This window comes from Martes martes (assembly GCF_963455335.1).
Source record: "Martes martes genome assembly, chromosome: 4".
Taxonomy (NCBI): Eukaryota; Metazoa; Chordata; class Mammalia; order Carnivora; family Mustelidae; genus Martes; species Martes martes.
Genome location: NC_137891.1, coordinates 184334088 through 184353988, shown reverse-complemented (window position 1 = coordinate 184353988; position 19901 = coordinate 184334088). Strand labels below are relative to the sequence as shown.

Sequence of the window (19901 nt, the reverse complement as noted above, 5' to 3'; positions counted from 1 at the left end):
AAATACTTGTAGAGAGATACTTATTATGGACTCAGTAATGTAATGATATCCTTTCTCCCCAGTTTGATCTCAAGAGTCAATAAAATTCTAGTGAAAATACCAACAGGAGTTTTAAGGAATCTGTGAACCTGATTCTTAAGTATGTGTGGATGAGCCAGAGGCCAAGAATGGCTAAGACTCTCCTGAGGTAGGAGAGTAAGGAGGAGACATTGACCTAGCAGATATCAGGATTGACTGTGAAGTATTAGTAAGTAAGATAGAGTGGTTTTTGTTCGGGGACAGGCAGATTATCTAATGGAACAGAAATGAGTATCCAGAAAAAGACCCATACGTGTATACATGGCCACTGGACCTGTGAGAGGTGATTTCGTATTAGCATAAAAAGGATGCTCTTTTCAATAAATGGTGCTGGGGAAATTATTTATTTAATGTGGGAAAAATATATGTGCTTCATGAGATTTTTGTGATCAGGCTCTGTATGTGTGCCATTTAAAAATAATATGTATAGAAAATAACCTCTAATTTGCTTTTGAAAGTGAGCCTAAGAAAATGCCAACTTAGGAAAAATATTTCCAGCAAGTGTAAAGACAGAATGTTTACATCCTAATATATGAAGAGCTCTTAAAAGTCAATCAGAGAAAATATTTATTATTATTTTGCCTTCTTGACTGATTTTGACTTCTTTGCTTTATTATTTTGTCTTCTTGACTGATTTTGACTGATAGTTAAGAACTTCTCCTCAACCAGGAGCTATGACATTGGGTGGATTTATAAAAGGTAAAAGCCTTATTTGTCTTTTATACTTAAAGCATGTCCCAGGTGGATGTGGATTCAGGAATTGAAAATATGGAGGTTGATGAAAACGATCGAAGAGAAAAGAGGAGCCTCAGCGATAAGGTTGGTAAGAGATGAAGCCCTTGCTTCTGTTTGTAGAACAGGTAATATAAATGCCCTTTTGGTTCTTCCATCTGCACAGTTGATCAGAGTGAGCTGCCCCAGGTCAGCAAATTCTGTTGGCTCTTTTTTTGTTAACTCTTTTTTTGGAGGAGAAATGGGTAGCTAAGATTGCCCTAATGGAAGGAGAGCTCACTTCTTTCATCTGGTCACATCCTGCAGTTAGCTCGGTTTCCGATCCATGTTTCTGTCAGTAGATGGAGTTGACAATGAGAAGGAATTTAGCACTAATTTGAACTTTTTCTGTTGGTCTTTTGCTTATGCAAGTAGGTCATCAGATCTTCCGTAGTTTTCGGAGGAAAGTGGCTGGGAATTGAAGCGAGAATACGTGAAGTCCAGTAGCCCTTAGAAGCTCATATGAAATATGAGGTCTTTATATTTTGTTACCATCTGAGCTTAGTTCCCTTTAGTTAGCCAAAAAGAGCTGTTCTGTTTTGGCGGGTGTCCTGGGGGGAGACCTGGCAGAGACCGTTGCGTCACTTCCGGCGTGGTGATCAGGAGTGTTCCGCAGCACGTGGTGGTCACCTGTTGGACTGTGGCCTTCCAGTGGCACGATGCTTTATTTTGTAGAGTTCTTACGTGTTTCCAGAATTCTTTTATATCTGTGGTATTTTATCTGTGACAGAAACTAGTGAGTAACATTAAATTCTGGAGAAGTTTTTGGATGAAAATGAGTTCTGTGCTGATGTTGTCCTGGTTTTTTGGCCTTCGGGAAAGTAAACAAACAGGACGTATATGCATCCTTTATCGCATTCCTGCCTTGGTGATTACAGAGAATGTCCCTGCTCCTTCGTCCACCCCCGCAGATAATTGTAAGCGGATGAAACCTCCATGTGGGTGCTGAAGTCAGAGTAACAAGCTTATTTCCCCCTTAGTCAGTGGGTGAACAGTTGTATGCGTGTCTAAAATATCCCGATTAATAAATGAGTGACTTTGAACTTAACCTGCAAATCTTCTCCCTCACAAGGAGCCTTCCTCGGGTTCAGAAGTGTCTGAAGAGCAGGCCTTGCAGCTGGTCTGTAAGATCTTCCGCGTCTCCTGGAAGGACCGGGACAGAGATGTCATCTTTCTTTCTTCTCTTTCTGCACAATTTAAGCAGAACCCAAAAGAAGGTAGGAATCTAGCTTCGCTGTTAAGAGGAAACAAGAGTGTCAGATCTCTGCACTTCTGTTATCCACATTCACTTTCCCTTGCTTTCGGGTTAAATGTTTTGACTACAGACAGAGTTCTTGATGTGGACACTGCTGTTTGGCCACTTTCCACGGATCTTACTGATGGACTATTTTTTTTTCAACTTTCATGATTTCTCTAGCAGAAAACTATATAAATAAGTTAATGTTCTCCATTGTTTCAGAGTCGAAGTTATTAATGTCTCTAATAAATAGGAGTGCACTGGACGGTCTCCAGGGATGCTGGGAGAGGTGCTCGGATGACCTGTGCTTGCTTGAAGTGCCGATCAGGTCATGGGCAGACCGTGGAGTAAATGTCGATCAAATTGCTTAGCAGGATAAAACATTGATATTTTGCTGTGTTTCCAGGATTCTATTTTAGGAGGCTACCCTAAACCGCACTTCTATAACAAAGTAATAAAACTTCTAGCAAGATGGCAGCATTTCGGGCACTGACACTCTTCTTTACAGAAGTCATTTGGAATGCGGAAAAGGCAGGGGTCGTGTGCTGTGTGTTCCTTTCATGTCACTCGACCATAACCCTGCTCCCTGATGTATTCTCGGTGCCTGGAAGTGTGCCTTACACTTAATAATCCCTCTAGAGAGGTACTTTAAATGAGTGAAATGAAAAGAAGGTTGTCTTTCCCTTTTTTGTGCTGCCCATCCTCCCTGGCAAGAAAAGTCCCCCATGTTCCTGGCAGATGGGTAGTTCACTTCTGATTTTACTGGGATATTATTATTATGGTTGTAGACGTGAGCCTGGCACCTGTGTGTTTCAAAAGCCTGCTACTTGTTCTTCTTTTTTTTTTTTTAAGTAACAGCTACCCTTTTTTTTTTTTTTTTGGAGTAACAGCTACTTTTTAAGAAAATTTTTATTCCAGCATGAGCAAGTGTGAGGGGGGAGGGTGGGGAGAGGGAGAGCAAGACTCTCTACCAGACTCCCTGCTGAGCAAGGAGCCTGACACAGGGCTCGATCTCTCACAACCCTGAGATCATGATCTGAGCCAAAATCAAGAGTCGGGCGCTTAGCCGGCTGAGCCACCCAGGCACCCCCTTGTTATTTTTCTTATTGTAAACCTTAAGATTCTTAAATCTGTCTTGTACATATGTAAGTGACTATTTTTAATAGGCAGATCAGATAAGGTTTACAGTGTTACAGCTCTCGTGTATTTAGTGATATTTAAAATGTATCTGAAGACCTGCCGTAAAGCATTTGGGAGCTTCGAAGAATAAGGAAGGAGTTAGAAAATAGAATTTGTTCCAGAAGGCCAGATGGTGACTAAATATTAGAACCTTCATAAAAGATTTTGAACCTGGCATTTAGTAGTTTTACTGTGCATAATGCATAGGTAGGTGAAGAAATGTGAACCCAGCTTTGTTTCTAGTACGATAAATCTCTGTAGTTACGCAGTTAATATATATGAGCAGTGATTCTCATTGGGTGCGCTCCAATTTTCTTTTTTTTTTTTTAATATGTTTTGTATTTCGGAATAATTTTAGATTTACAGAAGAGTTTTGGAGATTGTGGCAGGAATTCCCATACACCCTCCACCCAGTTTCCCTAATGTTTCCATCTTATATAACCATAGTCTCTTTGTCAGAACTAAGATATTAACTATTATCTGAACTCGGGCTTCCTTTGGATTTCACCGGGTTTTCCCGCAGTGTCCTCTTACTGTTCCAGAATCCAATCCAGACACCACACTGAACCTCTGGTTCCACTGGCTGATTCAAGGACTGTGTATATGAAGAAGCATCGTAACCTCTTCTTTATTCTGCCTTTCCAACAGTGTTCTCTGATTTTAAGGACTTGATTGGCCAGATTTTAATGGAAGTGCTAATGATGTCTGCTCAGACCAGAGATGAAAACCCCTTTGCCAGTCTGACGGCCACGTCACAGCCAATCGCAGCGGCAGCTCGGTCACCAGACAGAAATCTCATGCTCGCTACCGGCTCCAACCCAGGAACTAGCCCCATGTTCTGCGGCGTGGGTGCCTTCGGTGCCAGCTCTTTCTCTAGGTCAGTGCGGTTCCTTGTGCACAGCGAGCTCGGTGGTAGAACAGCCAGGAAGTGTGTGAGGGCAGGCGGCATGTGTTGTATTCGGGTGGGGGCACTCCGTCGTGGTTGGAGGGCGTGCCTTTGCCAGATAGGGTCGTCTGGCTTCCCATGGTTAGGCTGTTGGTAAAGTTTAGAAGCAGATGGCTGGATATAGTACATTATTCTTTGGAAAGAAGGCTTTATCTTACTGTAAATATAGCCTCGAGATGGGCATGGTAGTCGGATTATAACCATTTAGATGAGTCTCTGAGAGATTCGTACACTCGAATGCTTAGAGATATGCAGTGTCATCGTGCTGTTCTTTAAAAGTGTGAATAGTTTCCGTTTTAGTGATTTACCTCAAGTGTGTCTTCAATTTTCTCTTCTTTCCTCTCTTTCTCAACTGATTCAGCCTCTATGAAACTAGCCCAGCTCCCAGTACAAGTTTCTGGAGCTCGGCGCCGGTGATGAGTCCGTCCTTTGCCTCCTCCCCTGCCCGTGCAGCCGGCCCGATGGCTGGGCCTGCCACTTCCCTCAGCCCCCACGCCGCGGCTCCTGGGTCCACCGCAGGAAGCCAGCCCTCATCTCCACGGTATCGCCCCTACACCGTCACCCACCCGTGGGGGTCTTCACCTTCTCCTACCCCGCGGTCCCCCGGCATCTCCATTCTGTCCAGCTCGCCCAGCCTCCCCGCCCTCGCTAGTAGCCTTCAAGCGGTGCCCGCCAGCTCTCCCCGACAGAGACCCAGCAGCCTGGGGCCACCTTCCCTGGCCGCCTCGCCCAGTGCCGCGAGCAGACGTCCCTCAGCCCTAAGGATCTCTCCTAGGTATTTATTCAGCAGGAGAGCTGGGTGCGTGTTTGCAGTGCAGGGAGAGGCGGCTAACTCGCTTTGGAAGGACTGGTGTGTGACGCTGACCTCAGTTATATGTGTTTCCCTGTTTGGGGTTATTAACCTGTGTGTGTAACTAGTCTGGTAGGCTCGTGCCCGAGGCTGTGCTTCTGCCAGGCTTTGATAACCCGAGAAGTTGTGGGTGTCCGTTGTGCGTCCCTTAGTCTGTTCTTACCCCTTACTCTTCCTCCTTTCTGTCCAAAAAAAAAAAGGAGTCACTTTCCGTTTTTTGAAATCTATCTAGTTCATGTGTCATTGCTCATTGCAGATGAAGTCCAGAGGCTGTGGGCAGTTCGACTTGAGAGTTGGGGCTCACAGAGCACTTTTTAGCTCTCTGTACTGTGGTCGATCATAGTTGGAATACAGTTAGCCCTGGGGGTGGCGGGACCAAGTCTGGGCCTATGTCCCTTGCCTTGACTTGAGCCTGTTGGAAAGGAGCCCTAACAGAATGCCACTAATCCAATGTGCCTGCCCCCGCCCCGGCCACGTACCTGCGTGTTTCTGTCATTGAGGTGAATTGATTTTCTGCATGTCCGTAACCAGAACTTTTAGCATAACATTTAATTAAAAAGGGATAGCAGTTACAAAAGATTTCCACGTCTTGTTTTTTCCTTTGTTCCCTGATGACCTTTTTTGCTTCTGTTGTGGTAGTATGTACGACAGTCCTTTCTCCTTCCTCTTCCTCGCGCTTTCTGGCGACAGTAGTGATGAAGATGAAGAAGAAGATGATGATGGTGATGATGGTGATGATGAAGGTGGTGGTGGTGGTGATGAGTTTTCTTGTGTCCAGTTTGGGTCCAGGTATCGGAGGAATGGAGTCTTATCCCTGCATGTGCATAGGTGCTTAGGAACTAACTTTTAGAAGCCCTCACTAGGGGGGTGCTTCAAATCTAAACAGGGCAGGTCAAATGAGACGGCCTGGAGAGGCAGGATGTGGGGAGCTTGCATGGACTGAGGCATTAGGACCTTATCCTGGGGTAAAGTGGCACCTAGGAAAGTCTTCCTCGTTGTTGCCTGGTAAGTTTGGAGGAACACTTATGTGTAATCATTTGTCAGAGACACAAACAGCAGATTAAAGATGAGTCATCAAGCCTGAGGTCTGAACTGAGGGACCCTTCGTTCATCTATGGCGGGTTTTCTTTTGAGCTGCCAGATGTGAGCAAACCGTACACAGCGGGGGCGTGTTTCCTTATGTGCGGTTGCATGGATTGCTGCTACTTAGGAATGGCAATGGGGCTGGAACCGTGTGTGTGTGTGTGTGTGTGTGTCCCCCTCTCCTGCCCCAGCCCAGTGTGGCAATCTGTTTAAGAGCGAATGGGGCCGTCCTGTCTGGTATAGCTGATTCTGCTTTCACTTCTAACCTTAAATTTCACTGATCACCTCCTTGACCGCAGTGAAGCTAGACCCTTGTTTAGACAGCCTCTGGAATGACAGTGGAGGCTGACACTTAGTTCGTGATGCTGCTGAATGTTCCCCCCACCCCCGGAAGCCATGTGAAAAAAGACTGCTTGGGTTCTCTAGGTGACTTTGGGCAAGAAGATATAATAGCACCTTCTTTCTGAACCTCTGACTCATTGTCTTACGATTTTGCTCTTAAATTGAAGTTTCCACTGGACTGATTTGGTATTTGTGCTCAGCACTGTTCAAAAATAACTCCAGGTTATAAATAGAGACGGCACTAGGCCTTAGGTACACTTCATTAAATTTGACAGCGTTCAGAAGAATCATTAGAGAGAGTACATAAAGAGAGAAAGGAACGTTGGTGCAAGGTTGGATATCGATTCAGGAGGGTTGATATTTGTATTGGGTTGAACATTGTGTTACTGTTTCTCAAGTAAATTTCCCGAAGGTGGAAGTGTCTTTTTCACGTGAATAAAATCCTGCTGCGCGATGACAGTAATGCAGCAGGCATCCTTTTTAGGAATCCGTTTCCGTACATGATGGAAGTGCTTTTGTTAATCGGTTTTACTGTAAATGGTGAGAGAAATGCTCTCTCTCCCCGGCCTATTTATCTCCAGCTTGCGTTCACGAAGAGACCAGATTGTGTGCTGCTTTTACTAGCACTAGGCTCCTAGCATCCCAGCCTCGTCTCTGATCTAGATTCTGTAGCTACAAGGAGAGAGAACTGTGTAATAATAGCTCTAAATACTGAGCATCGCGGGCCAGACCCCGTGCCAGCACCGTGCACACATTATCCCTCTGTCCTCGCAGCGGCCCTCCCAGCTACCACAAGGAACCTGGGGGACAGGGAGGTCAGTCGCGTAACTAAGGACGCGGCAAGGCCAGAGTCCAGAACTCACCTGCCGCACCACCACGCTGTGCTCGCGGTAGCACTCATGCTGTTCTCGTCCCTCACTGGCTACCTCACTCCTGAGTGTTTATGCTTTTACTCTGTTCTTGGCAAGGAAGTGCCAGCCTTTTACTCGGTAATTACAAAATTCCATTCAGTTGGCAGGTCCTTTGCTGGCTGTTAAAATGGAATCTGATCTCTCCAGATTTTGGCAACTTCATAACTTTCTGAATCGCTTTCAAGCAGAATGTGAGAGGATGTAGAAAAATACATAACTGATCAAGCAAATAGGCACTCAAGAGTGCACGTAGGGCCAAAACCAAGAGGAGGTCACAAAAAACCTTGTTAATTTGAGTGATCAGGAAATACCAGGTATTTTCTTACAATCGATCTTCCCAGAATTTCATTTACATTCGGGTGAGCAGTTTCTGCACCTGCGCCTTGCCCGGTGAGATGAATGTTGTAGAAGGAGCAACAGGGGTCGCGTCTGTCCCCCCTGCGGCCCCCCGTCCTGCTCGCCTGGTGGCGTTGACAGGTTACAGATGTTTTTGAAAGTAGTTGGGACAGACGTTCATATGTTAATTATCTATGGTGGGGACGAGGAGGATTAACTTAAGAAAGGCAGAACGTGGCTCCTGTGACGTCCTGTAGCCCCTCTGTGAGAGGAGCTTTTTGAATTCTGAGGATCGACCTGATGCAGGAGCGGAACGAGCAAAGTGAGAGAATCGTCTTTTAATGAAGACAGCGTAGCATTTGCTCTGAGGAAAGTTTTTCCAAGTGTTTGCTGGGAAAGAAATCTATTTGTAACTACTTAGATATGTCAGCGAAGGAGGCAGACTCTTCAGGGTCGGGAACCGGTGTGAGTGGAGAAAGGGACGATTAGCATATGGTGAAAGATGGTCACGTTTACCCTCTCATTTCTGCTGCCCGTCACTGCTCGGAGATGAAACACAGAAACACTCCCACCTTGTGTGTCTCCAAACCCTCCAGTGATGTCCCTGCTCACACGGAGTAAAACACAGAGCCCTGCCCTGACCACGAGACCCTTTGTCTCACGTACACGCGCGTGCATTCCTCCTTTCCGACCTCACGTACCTCCCCTCGCCTACACCTTCTGCTGCTTGCCACCCTGTTTTTTGTTTTGTTTTTTAAAGATTTTATTTATTTATTAGAGAGAATGAGTGAGAGAGAGAGAGCGTGAGAGGGGAGAAGGTCAGAAGGAGAAGCAGACTTCCCACGGAGCTGGGAGCCCGATGCGGGACTCGATCCCGGGATTCTGGGTTTGTGACCTGAGCCGAAGGCAGTTGCCCAACCAACTGAGCCACCCAGGCGCCCCTCGCCACCCTGTTCTTGACCTCACCTGGCATAGTCCCTGCTGCCTTAGGCCTTCGCTCTTACTTCCTCTCTTTGGACGGCTGTCCCCGGAGATGGCTGCATGGCTTGTGCCCCTGACGCCCTCAGGTTCCCGTCTACAGACCATCCTCCCAGAGGATCGTATTACACATTATATAAAGCACACACACGCGCTTACTGCCTGTCTCTGTCACCGTGCTCCGCTTTCATTGTTCTTCATAGCATTCCTGTATTGTTTTGGACTGTCCCCCGCTCCAGAGTGTAATCGCCGTACCAGCAGGCTCTGTTCCATTCCGTGTGCTGCCCCCAGAGCCTACCACAGCACCTGGCACACACGGCACACTGTGAACATTTGTTCAGTGAATTCACGTTGCTCGAACCCCACTGCTCTGACTTTGCCTTGCACTGAGAAAACACAACATTCTCAAGTCTGCATTCAAAAAAGTGGGTTACATAGGAGAGAGATTATTCGTGCCATTATAGAAGAAATTACCAAGGAACATGTTTTCTTGGTGCATTTCAAATGGGATTCGGCTTGCACAGATCTCATGCACGCTGGCTCCCCAGGAGCATTTGTGTTGTGTTTCCAGAAGGATTCAGGTATATTTCTGTTATGGGAAGTAATCACTTCGTTAAATTGGACTGTCGGTGTAGTTATCAGAAAAACAGCTCACACATTCTCCCAGAAGGAGGTATAAGTTTGTAGATACTCGCAGGACTGGAATGTGACATATTTCCAATGTGGTATTCCATGTGTCACATACAGTTCTTAAAAGCATCATGAATTTCGGAATAATTTGTTCAGGGAAAAATGAAATGTTATTTTAAAACTTTAAGGATGTTTATTGCTGGCACGAACACAGGCACACAAACACTACATCACTGCCTCCTTCGGCGTGGCATTCAAAATTGGAGTCTGGTGCTCTCACCTTGAACCTGAAGATCATTGTGCATTTTGATCGTTGAAGCATTGTTGAGACCGGCCACTGTTCATGCCAGGGGATCGTGGTTTACTTCCCCACCTTTAGATTACTCGGTAATCTATGGACAAATGCTGGAGTTTATTCTACATTTCCTATTTGGTTAACTGCTATTTCATTTTTTTAGTCGTCTTCTGTTCTTGAGAGTTAGCTGAAGTGTTTTTTGGTGTCTGACAGATGATCACCAAAATATACCAACTTCTTTTAGCTATGAAAATTCTCTAATATATTCTGGGTGCTTTTCATTGCATTGCCTGGCACAAGACAAGCAATCTTCTACATACATTGTCACTTTTCATGTCTCAGTGAAACAGTTGTGAAGATACCTCAGTTGGCTTTGAGGTGTTTTAAGTTAAAATTCAGTGGGATGTGTCAGCTGAGGATGGACCCTAGCTTCGGTAGCTGCCGCGTAAGCCCGCTGACTTCACGCAGGTGTTTGCGTGCTGGCTGTGGGTACTGACCCCTGGCAGCTGGCAAGGACTTACCGGCATCAAATGTAAGATGCTTTTCATCAGAAGTGTAAAAATGTGAAAAATTTGGGTCTTACTATCAAGGAAATGTATAGTTGAAATTTTCATTTTAAACATGAGGCAGATAGATTGGTTTTCATTGTTTTCTGCGAGAGGCACTCAAAGGAAAATTAACCTTAGCTGGGTCTGGGGAAAACCTGTATTGGTCAAGTTCATCTTTGGAAGTGCAGTGAATAATGGGCTGACATCAGACAGAAGAGGAAAGAATCACAGAGAGCTTGAAACTGAGATGGCGCAGTAAGAAAATATCTCCCTTTCCCCTTTCTACTTTTGGGGATTCACCACACTTCTCATACTTGTGGGTGAGTTTTGCTGTTTTTTTCTGATGGTTGCTTTTTCTACCCCCCACCCCCCGCAACAATGCTTTCTTCTCTCTTCCGTTCTTTCAGACCTATAGAGCAGATTGTAGGAATTCAGATATACTAGACTCTGGCCTGAAAGCCTTGGATTTAAAACTGGCATTCTTTTCATCTTTGTAATTTTAATACCATACTTTCATTCCAAGGTCAAACCTCTGTGCACCATGGGTTTGAGCTGCACAGATCCACATATATGTGGATTTTTTCAATAAATATGGTGCAGTACTGTAAATGTATTTTCTCTCCTTTGTGGTTTTCTTTTTTTTTTTTTAAGATTTTTAAATTTTATTTATTTGACAGAGAGAGATCACAAGTAGGCAGAGAGGCAGGCAGAGAGAGAGGGGGAAGTAGGCTCCCCATGGAGCAGAGAGCCCAACACGGGGCTCCATCCCAGGACCCTGAGATCATGACCTGAGCCGAAGGCAGAGGCTTAACCCACTGAACCACCCAGGCGCCCCTCCTTTATGGTTTTCTTAACAGTATTTTTTTTTAAATTTATTTATTTCACAGAGATCACAAGTAGACAGAGGGGCAGGCAGAGAGAGAGGAAGGGAAGCAGTCTCCCCGCTGAGTGGAGAGCCTGATGCGGGGATCGATCCCAAGACCCTGAGATCGATCTGAGCCGAAGGCAGAGACTTAATGCAGTGAGCCACCCTGGTGCCCTGCATTTTGGTTTTTTTAGCTTAAGAATAATACTTAAGAATAGACTGTAAGAATAGAGTATATAATACATATACAAAATACGTGTTAATCGACTCTTATGTTATCAGTAAGGCAAAGTAGACTGGGGAGTTTTTGGGGAGTCAGAAGTTAAATGCAATTTTCAGTTGCACAGAGGTGGCACTCCTAAACCCTGTGTTGTTCAAGGGTCAGCTGTATTTTTCTAAAATTCTGAGGTCAGTTATGCGTATATTCCAGAATTAGTCATGTATATCTATGCATCTACCTGCATAACATGTTAATACCTCAATCCCTATTAGTCCTGTCGGTTTCTAGCCTTTAATTGTCTGCCCCAGTTGAAGTAGGGGGTGGGTCTTTCAAGGTCACACTATTCTTCCCATCCTTTGTCATCTTTCATATGTAATTTTTTTGCTAAGTTTATGCTTTCTCATTTCCTTTTCATTTCAAAATTCCTAGCCTCTCCGGTGCCATGATTACTCTCTTCGTATCTTTCGTGTGTATCAAATAAATTTGTGAGCTAAACATCAGCTTTGGTGTGTGACTTGTTGATGGCCGATCTCCACTTTAATTTCCTCACACCTAGCCCTTGAGAGAATGTTTGGCTTTGGTCTTGGTGAATAGTTAATTGCTAACCATAACAGTGCTTCGTGCCGTGTCCTGCTTCTGTTTTACAAAGCACTTGGGTTTGGTTTCCTTTAAGCCTCACTGCAGAGGAGAAGAGATGGTTCTAGGGTTCGGTAACGGGCAAGCAGCACAGCCGGAATAGAACCCACGTTGGGATACCCCTACACAGGATTTTTGTTTTGTTTGTGTTTACTGTACAACTTTGCCTTTTTCACGGAAAGTTCTGGAAATTTTTACGTTAATACAAGTAGGTTTATGTTTCTTTCTATAACTGGACGGTTCTCCTCCTCTGGTCCTATTGCCAAAGGCTGGCTGAAGGCTTTTGAGGTTGTGCCAGAAGTCGTGAGAAGGGGTCTTTTCGTTCGCCTTCCTAACTTCCCTCCTGCTGGGTTCAGTGACAGCAGTCGCATCGTCTGGTTTCCACCTCCGAGTCAGCTTGAGTGAAGCTGGCCGGTTTGATTTAAATCCGTGTGCTAGCCCTTCTAATGCCCAGCCCGATAGCACTTCTTTGTCCTCCTGGCTTTGTAGGTGGCCATTCCCAGTAAGATAAGGTGCTGGGTCTCTGATCCAGTTCTCTTCTTAGGTCAGTACCGTGGTTAGCAGGAGTTCCTGTTGCTGGACTTGGAGCAGGTGCAATGAGCAGTCCGCTCCGGCCTCGGCTGCACGGGCGTCTGTGCTTTGTCGTGGGTGCGGGGATCCTGACGGGCTTTCTGCTGCAGAAATGCAAACTCTGTCAAAATGATTCATTGAGAAGAGGTAAGAATCACCAGTTTTCTTTTCTCTTCTCTGAAGTTTGGGAGCCTCTGGTGGGGCAAGTACCTGGGATTCCTACAGTGACCATTTCACCATTGAGACCTGCAAGGAGACAGACATGCTGAACTACCTCATCGAGTGTTTTGACCGAGTTGGAATAGAGGAAAAAAAAGCACCAAAGGTAATATGAAACAGATCCAGTTAAAAAACCCATCAGAACCTGGTTATTTTTTGATAAATGATCACATGCCCCGTTCGGGAACATTCCTTCCTGTATTCAGTGAGGAAAGTGGTTCTCCAGCATGTGTTATGTGCCAGGCGCCGTGCTGGGAGCTCAGGGCGTTAGCAGTGAACAAAATACACAAAGAAGTCACAGAACCCTCACAGAACGCATGTCCTCGTGGCAGGAAGAAGTGATGGGGGCAAGTGCCATTGCCACCAGGGTCTTACATGGCCCTCACAGTTTCCGATAGACTGTGACAAGTGCGATAATAACCGCTCACGGAGGGACCACTGACCTTGGGCTCCGTCCGTAGGAGCTCAGATCTCACGGTTGTTCGGTTGACCTAGTGTAGGCAGGTACTGTTTTTATTGTATGAAGAGGCAAATGCACCTCAGAGACCCTGAGTGATCGTCTGCAATCACATAAAAGTCACAAAAACGGGATTTAAACTCCAGAAGCTATGCTTTTTCTCCTGTTTCATGCGGACTTTATTATTATTTCATTCCCTGTTCGTTGTCCGCTTCTAGTTTCCCAGACTAGTCCACTTGTCCCCCTTGTTAGTTGCGTATTTGCGACGGGCCTCTCCGGGGTTTGTCGCACTGAACCTTAGCCGAAGCGGAACATGGGCGCCTCCCTCTCCCGCTGTCTCTGCTCTGACCGTGCAGTTGGGCGGAGGCAGCACGCGTGGACGATACAGTTACTCTAGTTTCTTTGTCACGAGTCAAGCAAGAGAAAAGCGTGCCTCTTCCTGGAGTGGACGTCTCCTGCTTCTTGTCCGTTTTCAACAGCGCAAGCTTAGTCTGTTGGTTTTTGCGGTCCTGACCTTGGCCTTCTCTTTCAGACGTGCAGCCAGCCGGCGGTCAGCCAGCTTCTGAGCAACATCCGCTCGCAGTGCATATCCCATACTGCGTTAGTCCTGCAGGGTTCCCTCACGCAGCCAAGGTAGGAGAAACCGGGTGCGCCCGTGGTGGCGGGGAGAGGACTCTGTCTGTCAGCAGACGTCGGGCTGTCCGGCCGACTTGCCTCACCTTGGATAATGCACTTTCTCACCTGCAAGATGAAAGGGGTTGACTGGCTGACCCAGGAGGTCCCGTTCCTTCTCTGTAACACTAGGAAAATGAAACACGATCTGCTCTACCTCTAGACCACTGTTGACATAGGTCAGCACCAAGGCTCCTTGAAATCAGGGGAGAGCTTTGAAAAAAATAGGCAGGTTCTCACTTTTCCATGTATCCAACAGTCAATTTCTGTTATTCGGTGATAAATAATAGTGGGAGAGCAGTTCGTTCGGGAATCCCCCAAAGTACAGACTACGTTATTGATTGTTTCGGAGGGTCCCATCAAGGTTTCTAGTTCAATGAAAGAGTATTTATGTATTTCATTTCTTTTACTTAAATATCTGAAGGAAAAGTGACGCGAGAACACCTAAGGAAGAAATGGCAAAGTCACAACATTTATTTGTTCTGGTGCTCTTATATTACTCTCTGTTTCAGAACCATCTGTGTGTGAAACTTGTCAAAAAGAAGGAAAAGGGGAGTGGGGGACTCTTGATCTCCCAAGGTCATGAGTTCGAGCCCCACGTTGGGTACAGAGTTTACATAAATAAATGAACCTTAAATGGAAAAAAAAGAAAAGAAGAAGAAGAAGAAAGAAAGGATAAACAACGGATCAAAACCTCAAGAAATATTCTGTGGTTAAAATTAACAAGAGTTTTATTTAAAAGTCCTCACCCATCGCTGATCTTTTTCTTTTCAGTTGGCTGCGCCATAAATAAATAAGTAAAAGAGACCTATAATGCTTCATTTTTGGGGTAATGCTTTATTTTTGAAGGGCTTGACTGTAGGAAAAGATGACTTCTTAGAAACTTTCTGTAGTCTCTTCATTCAAAAGACCAAAAAGCAATGAACAATTTAAGAAGGTTGGTCTTTTGCCAATATTGTTCTATAGAATGTTTGAGAGATTTAAAGTTTGACGTTTGGCTGGACACTTCTGCTGGCGTGACAGCCTGTGTGCCGTGTTGTCGCACACGGATGGGCTGAGCCATCGCGGTCCTTGCCTCTTGTGGTTTCACAGGTCCATGCAGCAGCCGTCCTTCCTGGTGCCGTATATGCTGTGCAGGAATCTCCCGTATGGCTTCATGCAGGAGCTGGTGCGGACCACTCACCAGGATGAAGAAGTGTTCAAGCAGGTGAGGCTTTGTGAATTTGCCGCCGGCATATTTAACCTAGGAGCTTCTGTGCCAAGGCTGATTTCTCAAGACACCCTCTACTGAAAACTTCGGTTTCAGAGTTTGAACACACTTGTGTTCATTGCTCAGAGAGATCTACCTGAGATTTCTCTCTTGAGATAACCAGATTGACAGCTGCATGGTTCAGATCGTTTGTCCATTACAAGCCGTCAGGCATCGAGTGTGGTAAGCAGTGCTGCGTGCCTTGAGAGGTAAGAAGTCACCTGAGGCTCTGTCCCTGATTTCAAGGTGCTTTCAACACAGCCATACAGAGATGGCACACGACATGACGTGCATTTGCCAGTTGAGTCATGTTGAAAATTAGTTCTCTGAGTTTGCAAAAAGGAGATTCATAAACCAGCGACCAGATTAGCTCAGTGCAGTCTGCGTACCACACAGGATCTTTTGTCTTCTCGCCACTCAACTGGGAACGATGTCTCATATCTTGCTAATTACTTCTTTCATTAAGTATTCATGCAGTTTTCATATCTCACTATGTGAAGTCAAGTGAAAATGCAGATTTGGGATATTTAGGAATAAAACTATTTATTTAATCTGAAAGGTTTCTTCTGAGGTGACACTTCGGCATCACACTTGGTCGCTGTGTTCCGGCCTGTGTCGTGACATGAGCACTTTGCCACGGCAGCTCTCACACAAGCCTTTATCGGTGATGGAAGGATTTTTATGACACTTTCTTATAATTTAGCGTATGATCGTTTCTTTCTACACAGAACAGAGGCAATAGCTCTAAGTGATATGATTGATTTTTTTATACCCAATATTATTTGTAACTATTAATTTGAAATCTCAGGAATTGTGTTTTTAGCAGTTTCTAAAATGTTAGTAAAAGAAGACTCCAGAAGCAAAACTCCTAGTTCATGTCATGACCGTTTTAGGAATTCATCGACTACTTTTCTTAGATGATGGTCTTGTTGACTTGCAGGAATACTCAAGGCAGCATAGTGAGCTTTTCTTCTCTGGAGAGAGAAAAATGAATTCTGATGAAAATAAACAACTGTCAGGCCCCTGGGTGGCTCAGTCAGTTAAGCATCTAAATCAATCTCAACTCAGGTCTTGCTCTCAGAGTCGTGGGATCAAGCCCCAGGAAAAGAAAAGAAAACAGAGAATAAATAACCATCTTGGAAGGTTTAAGGGGAGCGTCTGTTGTGTATGTGATATGCATTAATTAGAGTACTTTTCTGTGGCACCTGGCTGGCTCAGTCAGTGGACCATACATCTCTTGATCTTTGGTTGTGAGTTCGACCCCCACATTGGGTGGGAAATAACTTAAAAAATAATCTTAAAAAAAAAATGAGAACACTCTCCCTGTTGTACAAGACATCATTTGAGGAACCCAGAGTAGCTTTAGCTCTGTAAAATCAGCCCAGTGATCAGCTGAAAGGGCTGTGTTATGCTTATCTTATTCATAAAGAAACTTACACAGGGGCGCCTGGGTGGCTCAGTGGGTTAAAGCCTCTGCCTTCGGCTCAGGTCATGATCCCAGGGTCCTGGGATCGAGCCCCACATCGGGCTCTCTGCTTAGCGGTGAGCCTGCTTCCCACTCTCTCTCTGCCTGCCTCTCTGCCTACTTGTGATCTCTGTCTGTCAAATAAATAAATAAAATCTTAAAAAAACAAAAAAAAAACTTACACAAATGTTGTGAAGTGACCCCTTTTTTTTCAATTGAGATGAAATGCACATAACATAAAACGAACCAATCCGGTGGCTTTTAGTTCATTCACAGTGTTGTGCACCAGCTGTTTCTTTTTATTTTCCTCCAGGTGCTGGGGCATATGGGGTGGGGCAAAGAGAATCTTAAGCAGGCCCCACAGGGAGTGTGGAGCCGGGTGTGGGGCTCGATCTCACAACCCTGAGATCATGCCCTGAGCCAAAATTGAAGAGTCAGACGCTTAACCAACTGACCCACCCAGGTGCCCCCCACTGTTTCTTTTTAATCATAGCATTCTGATGCCTCTTCTGCCACTCGGTCCTGAACACTCCTTGTCTGTCTTTGCATTACCATGTGCTTTTTTCTTAGAGAGAAATGATGAGTGAGTGGAAAACAGCACTTCACTTTTTTGTCTGAAGAGTTTGGCAGATTTGAACTATTAAATCTCTGAAACTTCAATCTCCTTTTAATGTTTGAGATGTTCACAGATAAACAGAAATAAACAGTAGTTAGAATTTAGGATTGGAGATGAATACTTGTATTTTTTGTCATTGCTCGAAGGTGTTTATTTGAAAACAAGAGAATCGTTTAAAATACATAAGTCAGGGGTGTCTGGGTGGCTCAGGTGGTTAAGCATCTGCCTTCAGCTCACGTCATGATCTTGGGGTCCTGGGATCAAGCCCCACATCGGGCTCTCTGCTCAGCGAGGAGTCTGCTTCTCCCTCTCCTTCTGCCCCTCCTCCTGCTCGTGCTCTGTCTCAAATAAATAAAAATCTTTTAAAAAAAATTAAGTCACATGAATATTATAATGCTTGACTATTTGAAAAATATTATAGCTAGTCTTGTCTATTATAAATTAAATCCTACCTGCAAAAGAAGTTAAGTCTACTAGAAAACACTAAGGTGTTTTCTTTATAGCATTCTGGCAAAAAGTTTTGACATTTTTCTAGATGACCAATTGTGAAATTTATTTTGGTGATTTGGGAACTTCAGTTTTGTGTTTCTGATTGTAATATTGTCACTCCCCCATCACCACACCTAAGTTTTACCTGTCCATTTTTAGTTAGCTTCTGACAACACATTACTTCTATCCTGATGGTTTTGAGTTGCAAAAACTGGGATGATCTTTTCCAGAGCTATCTTTTTATCTCAAGACACTCCACAGACACTTTGTAATCCAGGGCACCTTTTTTTTTTATTTTATTTTTTTTAAATCCTGGGTTCCTCAAATGACCAGGCTGCACAGTACAGTGGGATGAAATTAGTAGGAAAGGGAATTTTTCAGATTTCCTAGGGGCTTTAGAGAGTACTCCCATGTCAACCTGTTGACATTTGGGTTTTCAGCTGTTGTTTATACCATCTTCTCCTTAATGTTACTGGTCCGGAATCCCAACCAACTCCTTAAGTGAGTCAGTCAGTGAGTGCGTGGTGACATTTGTAGATGAGCTACACTGAGCAAATTGTGCATGGTGACAGCGTGCCCTGGTATTGATGGTAAACTTGGGAAAATAAATCTGGGTGCCCTCGAGCTCTGGTGTCATGTCCGTGCATACATTTTACCACAAACGGAGGTTAGTCATTCTAGTCAAGTTTTCTTTTGCATACTCCACATTTACCAGCTATCTCTTTGCTCTGCATAATTAAAGTTAACGAAATGATGATAATATCCATTACTGGTGTGTTTTTCTTGTTCTCTTCAAAATAGACAGGGAATGATGGAAAGAATCAGAAGGAAGTGGGAGAGTATTTTTAAATACTGATAGAGTTGAGAAGATACTGGAACATTTAGTCCAGTTTCTTTATAGATTGTAGGTGCTTGGTTATCGGAAACATAGTCATTGTCGAGATGTGGAGAATTTAGTTGACTAGAGTGAGGACCCTTGGGGACTCCTATAGCGGGCTCAAAAATTGTGAGTTTCTGTTGAGTCACTCGGAGTCCTGCCAGAGAATTGGGGCTCACCAGATCCTGTTACCTCCGGAAAATTCAGCTATATATATTGCTTTATGGTTAGCCTTGTCGAAGGACAGAGCCACACTCCGTGGCCAGATACCAGACTCCTTTCTAAACAAAACATCTTTTCCTTGGGGAAGGTGGAAATGCTCAGACATTCAGACTCAGCACTTTATTTTAGCACGCCTCCTGTTCTTACGTTTTCCTAAACTTACATTTCTGATTTTTTTTTTTTCCTTACAGATCTTTATCCCCATTTTACAAGGCCTGGCCCTCGCTGCCAAAGAGTGCTCCCTCGATAGTGACTACTTTAAGTACCCCCTCATGGTAAACCTTTGTTCTTTCTCTTTAAGCCGTTCAGTAAACACTTTCTCCCAGATGATTTTAACATGCACATTTCTTTCAGGTTATCAGCCTTGTTTTCACACTTAAAACCTGAAAGCACTGTGCTGGCCGCACAGTGTTTGGTGTGCAGGGATGCGTCAGTGAAGACAGGGAGGTAGCAGCCCAGGACATAATCCGCGCATTCGAGCCTTAGGCAGGAGTCAATGACACAGGCGCCGGAATGCACTTGGCCTGACGTCGTGGCTTAGGAAAAAGACGATTCTTGGTGGATCCTTCTGCTCCTCCTGGCAGCAGGCATACTGTAATCGGGATGAAATTTTGTTATTTAAAAAAAAACAAAAAACAAAAAACTATTACAAATACAAGGAGAAAGGCAGAATTATACTAGGAAGAGTAACCCAGCTTTATGAAGTGACTTTCTATAGAAAAATCTCAGAGTAGTTTTCATGTTCACCCTCCGCATTTCCTTCAGGCTTCCTGTGGGGAACAGACTGCTTAGCTCATTCACGCACCTACATCAAGCGTAAATTATGGACAGACCTTTCCCTAGACGCTCATGGAGGGCCCTGACTGCTGTGAACGCACTGGAACCAGAAAGAAAAGAAAAGGCCCTTTTCTTTCTGCATTGGCTCCTTGGAAATTTGGAGAGAAAAATACTTGGTCATATGACTAAATACTTTTCAGTCTAGGATGTGAAGAAAAAAATAACAAAATACGAAATTAGCTAACTCAGTGAATAAATACAATCTTCTATAAATTGAGGCCCTGATTAAATTGATCTTTTTGCTGACTTGATTCCGTCTTACATTAAGTCAGTGCTCACTGAGGACCTCTTCTGTGCCAGATACTTGGGCTTATTAGACAAGG

The 19901-nt window shown here is 44.6% G+C and overlaps 1 protein-coding gene across 2 annotated transcripts in view; it reads left to right on the top strand.

Moving 5' to 3' along the window:
- The window catches only part of UBE4B (ubiquitination factor E4B), a 123528-nt gene that overhangs the window by 63683 nt on the left and 39944 nt on the right, over positions 1-19901 (top strand). The window contains exons 4-12 of one of the 2 annotated variants that reach the window (XM_080801987.1): positions 810-897; positions 1922-2066; positions 3914-4142; positions 4573-4986; positions 5701-5850; positions 12659-12800; positions 13684-13784; positions 14916-15030; positions 18933-19016. In XM_080801987.1, the coding sequence (XP_080658113.1) occupies positions 810-897; positions 1922-2066; positions 3914-4142; positions 4573-4986; positions 5701-5850; positions 12659-12800; positions 13684-13784; positions 14916-15030; positions 18933-19016 (1468 nt within the window). The remainder of the gene's footprint in view (positions 1-809; positions 898-1921; positions 2067-3913; positions 4143-4572; positions 4987-5700; positions 5851-12658; positions 12801-13683; positions 13785-14915; positions 15031-18932; positions 19017-19901) is intronic. The other variant, XM_080801988.1, reaches the window with a different exon arrangement.